Source organism: Somniosus microcephalus, chromosome 5 (assembly GCF_052327205.1).
Source record: "Somniosus microcephalus isolate GS21.2 chromosome 5, FLI_Smic_1.0, whole genome shotgun sequence".
NCBI classification, from domain to species: domain Eukaryota; kingdom Metazoa; phylum Chordata; class Chondrichthyes; order Squaliformes; family Somniosidae; genus Somniosus; species Somniosus microcephalus.
The window spans coordinates 31,528,319-31,539,092 of NC_140991.1; the positions used below are offsets into that span (position 1 = coordinate 31,528,319).

The 10,774-nt window shown below is 44.5% G+C and overlaps 1 protein-coding gene across 1 annotated transcript; it reads left to right on the forward strand.

Annotated features, from left to right (window-relative positions):
* The first annotated feature begins 6,508 nt into the window (after positions 1-6,508).
* Positions 6,509-10,349, forward strand: LOC147116988 (uncharacterized). Its single transcript, XM_085987516.1, has 2 exons — positions 6,509-8,757; positions 8,870-10,349. The coding sequence occupies exons 1-2, from the start codon at positions 8,583-8,585 to the stop codon at positions 9,679-9,681; spliced, it is 987 nt and encodes a 328-aa protein (XP_085843642.1). The 5' UTR covers positions 6,509-8,582; the 3' UTR covers positions 9,682-10,349.
* Positions 10,350-10,774: the final 425 nt, after the last annotated feature.

A 10,774-nucleotide genomic window follows, 5' to 3' on the forward strand; every position in this document is an offset into this window, starting at 1 on the left:
TTGCCCCTGCTTTCGGACAGGAATGGGGCAGGAGTGCAAGGAAAATTGGAATGGGAAACTAACCGCCCGATTCTCGCCGACATGTGGGCCACTGTCATCTTGGCGGGGTCCTTGAAATGGGTGGTCCAGATGCCCGCTGAAAAAACTGGCAGTCGCCTCATTAGCCCATCCAATTTGGGGTCCCAAGGCGTCAATAGGACCATGATACAATTTTCATGCATCAATGGGTGGAACATGAGCCACACACGCACTGCCCGTGGGTACTTGTGCTCAGCAGCCTAATCAGCGGTTAAATGGGGAAGTTAAACTTTAGTGATGAGTTTTGTGGAGTCAGGGGGAGCATTAATCGAACCCCCCCCCCCCACCTCACCGCACCGTGCTGTCCAACCCTCCCCAGCTAGGCTCCACGCTGGGGCTGGTGGAATTTTCGGTCCTCGCTGATCGGTGAGTTGCCCAAAACGTGCAACCATCTCGCCAATAATATGGAGAGATGAGGCCCAATCGTGGAAATTGCTCAGGCCTCGGACTGACCTCACCGGATGGGCGGCGGGCTCACTCGGACCGCCTCCAGCCTGATTGGGTCGGACACGTGAAAATCTACCCCAAAGTACTGCGCCTATCTGGATAAAAAGCTCTTACTCTCTGGGCAGTGTCTGTAGATTGACGGAGTGAAAATGCTTTTGTTGAAATAGTAGACCAAGGAACTTCAGAGGAGAAAGACGACACATTGATCAGAAACAACAACTTGCATTTATATAGTGCCTTTAACCTAGTAAAACATCCCAAGATGTTTGGGACACCGTACAGAGCGTTTTCAACCCATTAGGCTTTCCCTTTCCTGTGGATCGCCTCCATTTTGGTTCTCCCCTTTCAGCTGACTTCAGCTATGGCAGCATGTATGACGTGTAATGATATCAGCAAATAGAGATGGTATTTGCCTGTTCGATTATGATGCCTTAACAGCATGTTTGCATGTATTGATTGCTTGTGCCTGACCAGCAGAGGGCATGTGACAGAGACAAGCAAGGCAGTTCAGTTTAGTTTCAGTTTCGTTCTAGATGCATCACTAGCATGATGTCTCCTGTAAATGCTGTATAAAGAGTTGAACAGACTTTAGATTAAAAGACATTCTCTTTCATAAATATCTCGTCATTGAACCCACAAAGAAATCAATACATGACGAACACTTTAGAGATTACCACTGATCTAGGTACTGATCAAGAAGCACCTGAAGCATCATAGAAATTTAGGACTGGCCAGGAACATCTATGTGTTAGGATGTTCTCGACTGGACAATTCCCTTATTACCATCCCAGAATGGAAACAATGGAGATCTGCAGGATTGCTGATGGAGCCAATTGCTGATACTTTCTTCGATGAGATCAGTTGAGTGGCCCCTTGGTGAGAGGGAAGACCTGAAATGAGAATGCTCCTCGGGCAGGAACACAAATATCTTTGATGGGAGTGTGGCGGAGCCACTAAGGGACTCCGATCAATTGTATATAATTCCCTTTAATAATATGTTAGCTACAGCCTGAGTCTGTATCTTTGTTTTCACTGTTTACATGTACAGAGCGCGATCACTTTAATAGCGCGGGTAAACGCGATGATGTCATGCCATTCATCACGTGATCCCCACCGGCGGGAAAAACATGATGACATCATGACGTCAGCCACGGGACTGCCCAAGCAGTCCCCGTGGAGCCTCCGAACTGACTAGACCTATATTCGATGTTCTCCTGTAGTTATCCATTAAACTCTGTTAGTTTTCATTAAACCTCGTTTATTTGATCGCCTCAGTGGACTTCAGTCTTTTGGATAGGAACTAGACATTCCTACAGGAGGATTTTTTTCTTTTACAATAATTCAATCAAAGAAATCAAATAAGCAATCAAAAAGGCCAGCACCAGAGGAAGCTATAAAGGCTAATGTAAGAAGAAATAGCAGAACCAAGAAAGAAGTAAAAGATTGGTCAGACACTAACACAATACAGAAACACACTCAGAACCAAAAAAGAGCAATATATTAAGAATACACTCAGCTCCATGGAGGAATCCATTGATTCCAATTGTTTCTGGGACAACTTGAATACACTACACAAAAAACAACACGACGATTTGGCCATTCAAAATGGGGACACATGGGTAAACCACTTTGAAAAATTATACCAGAAAAACACACTAAGACCAGAGCAACACCAAATATGCAAAAAACTGGAAAAGCTAGAAATGGCCATAAAAGATAACCAAAACCCGCTAGACGCCATAATAACAGAAAAAGAACTTCTTGAAAAACTCAAGGACCTGCGACCAGGAAAAGCTTGCGGGACAGACGGCATACTAAACGAGATGATTAAACACACAGACGACAAAATGAAACTGGCTATCCTAAAACTCTTCAACTTGGTTCTGAGTGTCGGTTATTTCCCTGATATCTGGAACAAAGGACTCATAACGCCCATATACAAAAGTGGGGACAAAATCGACCCAAACAACTATCGAGGCATCTGTGTAAACAGTAACCTGGGGAAGGTATTCTGTAGCATCATAAACAAAAGACTTATAAACTTCCTTGAGGAGCACAATGTCTTGAGGAAAAGCCAAATTGGATTCCTGCCAAACTATAGAACATCCGATCATATCTTCACCCTACAGACCCTAATTGACAAACACGTTCACCATAACAAAAGCAAAATCTACGCATGCTTTGTAGATTTCCAGAAGGCTTTCGACTCCATCTGGCATGACGGTTTATTCCTGAAACTTATCGAAAGCGGGGTAGGAGGGAAAACATATGATGTAATTAAATCAATGTATACAAACAACAAATGTGCAGTTAAAATTGGAGACAAACAAACAAAATACTTCCCACAGGGGCGGGGGGTGACGCAGGGCTCGCCAATCTCACTGACACTCTTTAATATTTACATAAATGGATTGGCAAAACTACTTGAACAATCTACAGCACCCGGCCTCACCCTATATGAATCCAAGGTTAAATTCCTCCTCTATGCAGACGACCTGGTTCTGCTGTCACCAACTAAGGAGGGTCTACAGCAGAACCTGGACCTGCTGGAGTCGTACTGCCAGACTTGGGCCCTGACAATAAATCCCCAAAAAACCAAAGTCCTTGTGTTCCAGCAAAGATCCAAACATCAGGGACCCAAAATAAATTTCACAGTAGGAACAACCAAAATTGAACAAACCACTAACTACACACACTTGGGCTTAAAAATCAGTTCTACGGGAAACTTCAAACTGGCTGTGAATGAACTGAAAGAGAAAGCAAGAAGGGCTTTCTATGCCATCAAAAAATCAATCCAAATAGAAATCCCAATTAGCATTTGGCTCAAAATTTTCAAATCAGTAATTGAACCAATTGCGCTCTATGGCAGTGAGGTATGGGGACCGCTAACACAACAAGAATTTGGAAAATGGGACAAACACCCAATTGAGATCCTACATGCAGAATTCTGTAAAAGTATCCTCCGGACTCAAAGGAAAACAGTAAACAATGCATGCAGGGCGGAACTAGGCCAATATCCATTAATAATCACTATCCAAAAAAGAGCCACCAAATTTTGGAATCACCTACAAATGAGCAACCCCCAATGCTATCACTACGACGCCCTGAAATGCCAAGAGCTGACCATAAAGAAGAATACCCTCAGTCAACTAGTCCTGGGACTCAGTGAAGTGACTACTAACAATACTAACAATAACCAGCCCCAGGACAGTGACAGGGTAACACAAAGAATTCGACCCAACACAATCGTCGCTAAGCAAAAGGAAAAATATCTGACATATTGGGCAGAAACAACAAAAACCCAAAGCAAACTCAATTGCTACTTGGCCCTAAACAGACAATACAACATAGCTGATTACCTGACCATGGTAAAGGATAACAAACTGAGAAGAACCTTGACAAGGTACAGACTTAGCGAACATAGCCTAGCGATCGAAAAAGGCAGACACAGGCAGACCAGGCTGCCAAGAGAAGACAGGATATGCTCTCACTGCAGTCAGGGAGTAGTGGAGACAGAGATGCACTTCCTCACAGCCTGTGGAAAATATCAGGGCATCAGGGAGAATTTCTACCAAAAATTCTCACAAATATGCCCTGAATTCAGAAATCTGAATGACAACCAAAAACTCCCATTCCTACTGGGGGAGGAGAGAAGCTGTGTAACACTGGCGGCACACTATGTTACAGCTTGCCATGAACAGAGGGACAACCAGTAAACTAAGAAAAGAGTATATATAAACAATGCGAATGTATATTTATACACTCAGGGATATACCTGTTTATACACTGTATGAATAGAACTGCGTTTATGTGTTCAACCATAAATGTATTTTGATGCTTTGGCAACATAAGATGTACCTTATCATGCCAATAAAGCGATTTGAATTTGAATTTGAATTTGATAGGACCACGGGGAGATAAAGTGGCCATCTTGTACCTGCGAGTGGGGGCTTCATAAGTATTTTTACAGAGGGAGGTAAAGGCAGCATGGTGGGAATATCTGAAGAGGATGTGGAAGACATAAGCATTCAAAAGGAAGCTGTATTAAAAAAATGAACAAGATCAAAAGTGGAAAAGCCATCAGGCCCTGACGGTTTGCAACTGAGAATACTGCAGGAGATTGGGAGGAGATAGCAGAGGCGCTAACATTAATATCCCTTAAATCTTTGTGATATACCTTAAATAGCTACAGAGACTAGTAGTTATAACTCAAACAGTTGGCTTTTAATAGCTTAGAACTGGACAGAACAGAACACACATGTTAGCCTTCTGATCAGCTTCTCAGAAGTGAACTAGGAGGCGGAGCCAGGGGCGAAGTAACAGATCAGGACAATCAATGGCACAGCAGAGTGGTATACAGTACATCAGCATTCCTGGCCAACCAAGAAAACAGCAGGGTTACAATAGATTACAATAGGAAACTATACACAGGTAGAATAAGGTATATACTTATAAGACTTATTTCACCACATTCACCCCTCCTATAAGTTAAGTCTGACCGGGGGTTTTACAGTTCATAGTGAGCGGCGTAGCATCGGCTGAGGAACCTCTTGGGGGACTTGCTCAGGTTCCTCCGCCGTCCCGGTGTCTGCTGGGTTTTCCAAAATGACGTTTTGTACGTCTTGTACCTCCGGGCATCCCACCCCCACAGGCGGCGCATCACGGTGCTCCACACCCGCATCTTCGCTAGCAGCATCGCTCTCTCTCTCTTCTCCTGCCGGAGCCAGGTCCTTTATTGAAACAGTATCCTCACGTCCATCAGGGTATTGAATATACGCGTACTGAGGATTGGCGTGGAGGAGCTGTACTTCCTCCACTAGGGGATCAGTCTTATGACCTCTCACCTGTTTTCTTAGCAGTACAGTGCCCGGGGACATCAACCACCCGGGTAGTGAAATACCTGAGGAAGATTTCCTGGGGAAACCGAACATCCTCTCATGAGGAGTAGCATTTGTTGCGGTGCACAGCAGAGACCTTATGGAATGCAGTACATCGGGAAGAAGTTCCTGCCAGCCAGAGGTCGGTAGGCCTTTCGATTTTAAAGACAGAACGACTGCCTTCCACACTGTCGCATTCTCCCTCTCAACCTGCCCATTGCCCCGGGGGTTGTAGCTAGTGGTTCTACTAGTAGCAATCCCTTTTGATAGTAAGAACCGGCGTAACTCATCACTCATAAACGACGTCCCTCTGTCGCTATGGATATAGTTGGGCATACCGAACAGACAGAATAAGTTGCAGAGGCTTTTGATTACCGTAGCACTGGTCATGTCTGGGCAGGGAATGGCAAAGGGGAAACGAGAGTATTCGTCTATAATGTTGAGGAAATAAACATTACGATCAACCGATGGGAGAGGACCTTTGAAATCAAGGCTTAGGCGCTCGAATGGCCGAGTTGCCTTGATGAGGTGAGCTTGTTCGGGCCTGTAGAAGCGGGGTTTGCATTCTGCACAAACACGGCAGGCTCTGGTCATCGTTCGGACCTCCTCAATGGAGTAGGGTAAGTTGCGAGACTTGATGAAGTGATTCAATCGGGTGATTCCTGGGTGGCAGAGTGCGTCGTGGAGACTTTGGAGCTTGTCAGTACTAAGGCTGGCACATACCCCTTGAGATAGGGCATCGGGTGGCTCGTTGAGTGCTCCTGGCCTGTACATAATATCGTAGTCGTAAGTGGACAGTTCTATCCGCCATCTTAGGATCTTGTCATTTTTTATCTTGCCTCTCTGCTTCGTGTTAAACATGAAGGCCACAGACCGCTGGTCAGTGAGGAGTGTGAAACGTTTGCCGGCGAGATAATGTCTCCAATGTCTGACCGCCTCGATAATTGCTTGTGCTTCCTTCTCAACGGAAGAATGCCTGACTTCAGGACCCTGTAGTGTACGGGAAAAGAAGACTACCGGTCTCCCGGCCTGGTTGAGGGTTGCAGCCAACGCGAAATCAGAAGCATCGCTCTCTACCTGGAAGGGTATCCTCTCATCTACAGCACATACCACGGCCTTTTCAATGTCCCGTTTGATGTTGGTGAATGCCTCCTGCGCTTCTACTGATAGAGGGAAGGACGTCGACTTGATAAGGGCTCGGGCTTTGTCCGAATAGTTGGCCACCCACTGAGCATAATAAGAGAAGAATCCCAGACACCTTCTTAAGGCCTTAGGGTTATGTGGCAGTGGTAGTTCTTTAAGCGGGCGTAATTGTTCAGGGTCTGGCCCGATTACCCCATTCTCTACCACACAGCCGAGAATACACAGACAAGTAGTGTTGAAAGTACATTTGTGCTCGTTATAGGTCAGGTTTAGCTTTTGGGCAGTCTCTAGAAATTTAGCGAGATTCCGGTCATGCTCCTGTTGGTCGCGTCCACAGATAGTAACATTGTCCAGGTACGGAAATGTTGCCTCCAACGCATTCTCATCTACCATACGGTCCATTTCCCGTTGGAAAACGGAAACTCCATTCGTGACCCCGAAGTGTACCCTAAGGAATTGGTACAGGCGCCCATTTGCTTCAAAAGCCGTATAAGGACGGTCATCTACTTTTATGGGGAGCTGGTGATAGGCAGACTTTAAGTCAATAGTGGAAAACACACGATACTGGGCAATCTGGTTCACCATCTCGGAGATGCGAGGCAAGGGATAAGCGTCTAGTTGTGTATTGAAATAAAGAATAGATTTGCCTTTCTAATCTAGGCTTTATTAAATTTAAAATCCTGTAGCACATCTTTCCACACCCAGTCCCAACCAAAGCTGGAAAGAACTGAATTTAAGATGGCCACCACAAATCACATGACATCAACTACCAATGAGATTACAGCATATACCCCAAGGCAGGAAACAAACAACCAATCACAATACTTCTTACTAAACATAAAGAATAATCACCACATTCACCCCTCCTTTTAAAATATACTTCAACCTAAATAACCTTTACAATTTATAATTAATTATTTACAACTAAAACTATGCACAGACAAGAATAAAACTATTCAACATGACACAATACTAAGTGAACAACAACAAATAGTAACATTGCACATAAGTATTAAGTATCTCTCAACTAAAACAATGGGCCAGAAATTCCAGAACGGGGCTTGCAGCGCGTGCAAGCCCCGTATTTGCACTTACCCCACGCTCCTGCCGATCAGCTCCAGGGACGCCTGCACTTCCAGAAATTGAAACAAGAATCCCGGGCAGCGTATGACGTCACGCCGCCCAGGAGCGCAGCCAGCGCGGATCCAGGAGCGTGCAGTGTAAGTGAGACACGCCCCTTAAGGTCTCATTGTAGCAGGACACGCCCCCAATCGCTCCAAGCAGCTGCACAGGACTTTGGAGTTACACAGCTGCAGGGAAAGTAAGTTATCTGCTATTTTATGAATGTTTTGTGAACTTTTGTAAAATTTTAAAAACATTTAAATGATTTTGATGACTCTTACATAGTTTTAAAGACAATTGGAGCTATTTAAGCAATTTTTAAAGCCTTGAAAACATTCTATTAATTCTTTGCAGTTAATTAGCAAAGTGAAATGTCTGGAATTAGCACAATTAACGTGATTAAAAGAAGTCAGAACTTCACTGATGATGACCTCAGCAATCTCCTCAACGAGGTGGAGGCAAGGCGCCTGCGCATCATTGGGAATGAGCAGTCGAGAGCTCCGCGAAAAGTTCAGACGGCAGCGTGGTCGGAAGTTGCAGAAGCTGTCAGCGCGACCTCCACCATTCCACGTACAGCGGAACAATGCCACAAGAAATTAAGTGACATTCTCCGATCTGTCAGGGTTTGTGCAGCTATAACTAAAGTGTACTGTAACATTGCTTAGAATTTAAGTTAGCCAGATCTATAAAGGCTTTCTTTTACAGCAGTCAATTTACTTCTTGGTAAAGTCACCTGAGGTAGCAATAAAACTTTATGGCTTTGGTGCCATCTCAAGGATACCTAATGTTCTGTTATCTTGATTGCATTGCTAGTAGCTGTAAAACTTCAATGAAAGATGTAAAGAAACACCCAGGCCAGTCTTCAAAGCCTTCGCTGTCCCATGTCAGAAATGCAGCTGTGTGATTCTCTTATTTATGCTGCAATTTCAGAGTAAAAGTGCTCACAACTCCAGGGAACGCACACTCACAGGAGGTGGTGTTGCCATGCTGAGGGTTTTGACCGAACATGAGGAACGGGTGCAGCAGATGTACGAATTTGCTAGCAATCGCCCCGCGGATGCATCTGAAACAGGCATTTCTGACCCTCAATGTGAGTTGGCCTGGGCAGCCATATGTTAAATAAGGTTAGGTGTGTGCTGAATATCTGTGATGTGGCACATCGTGTTTTACTTTAGCAAATGTTTTCTGCTTCCTTCCCACAGCTGGACCGAGTACCTCTCACACACGGGATGAGCAGTGCGTGGAATCAGCGGCCACAGAGGGCATTGGGGAAGGTTTTTCTGATGCAATGGCAGCAGTTACTGAGGTGGCTGAGGTGGTTGAGGAACAGGTGCAACCTGTCCTATGTCAGCAAGTGCAGCAGGAGTGTACAGACCCTGTGTCGGTGGCCACTATCTCACCATCTCCTGGCCCTTGTGGTTCTGAGCTAGTCAATGATGACTGTAGCTCCACAGGCAGACACCAAATGGGCACTTCAGTGCAGGTGGGAGTAGCTGAGGCACAGCAGCACCTGCAAGAGGACCAGCAAGATATTGCAGGTTTAAGCCAATTGCTGACCTCTCTCACTGAGAAGGAAGTAGATGATAGAGACCATTTCAGGCAGGGAATGGAGAGCGTTGGCATTACACTAAATCAGATATCATCGCAGTTTGGGGTGCTTAATGATAATTATCTTACAAAGAAATCGCAGTTGGATAATTCTATTCATCAGATATCTTCACATTTGGGGATACTTAATGAAACAATGATTGCAATGCTTAATTCGCTTGTATGTAACACTACTGGCATAACGCTGATTCCAGCACAAATGCCCTCCCCAGGTCACAGTGCAGAGCCACTTTGGTCCCAGGAGCAAGCAGCTGTGCCAGTCATGATGCAGGGCAGCGTAGAAATGCCTCAGCATCAACCCTTTCCTCAAGCCGCTGCTGAAGAGCAGGATCAATCTGACAGGGCCATTGCAAGTACATCTGTAGGGCTCCAGTCACGGGTACTGAAAAGGCGCAGGAAACGTTAGAGTGTCACTTTCAGCTCACTCACTCTGCCACCTTCAACCCTCTGTCACACAGGCCAGTTGGCAAATCGTTAAATTGTTAGATTTTTCACTTTATTTAAATGTTAAATTTTTAATTACATATTTAAATTCAAGTGTTTTTTTATGAAGGAAAGGACACCCAGTAAGCAATGTTGAAAGAATTTAAACATTTATTTAACTTCAAAAACTTTTTCAACAAATGTTACAAAACTGTGAAATAGCTAGTTTGCACTTTGAATGTTTGTATTGCAGTAAGGAGGTAAAAATTACTGTAAAATGTATACACTTTATTTTTTAAAAGTTACCATTTTGCACATGTTTGAAAACGTTGAAAGAGGTAGTTAGCATCTTTATTTTTGTTATATCACTACGAATCAAACACAAATAGTTAAACCTGTTTACAAAGTGATTTAAAAACTGTTAACATTAACATTTTTAAATTGCATTAAGTAGGTCATTAACATCCTTGAACGAAGAAAGACAAGTAACGACGAATTCTTTCCAGTTACACTTCCTCACTGTTCCTGTCCATAAATTTTTTTTTACGTTCATAAAAGTTACTTAAAATTTACAAGTTATTCACTTTATACATTGAAACTGAATGTGAAAAGTTTTTTATTATGCAATAAAAGGTCAATGTTGCACTTTAATATGTGTCTGCTTCTGTCTTTGCCTTGCGGGGGGAGGGTTAGGTACAGGGCATAACTACCACGTGAAGGTGTTGGCTACCAGCACTTCGCGAGCACCCTTACATTCGGTGGCACTTGGTTCCTCTCCATGAGGCCTGGCAGCATGCACATTGCCATCGCCTTCATCCTCCACTTCAACAGGCAGCTGTTCCTCATTGTTAAGGGTCAGTCCTTCCTGCAGGGCAAGGTTGTGCAAAGCACAGCAGGCCAGCACAATCCTTGACACTTTCTGGTGAGAGTACTGCAAGGTCCCCCCTGACCTATCCAGGCACCGGAAGCGTGATTTCAGAACTCCTATTGTCCTCTCCACCACTTGACGTGTAGTCACGTGTGCACGGTTGTATCTCTCCTGAGATTGATTAATGGTATTGCGGCAGGGGGTCATC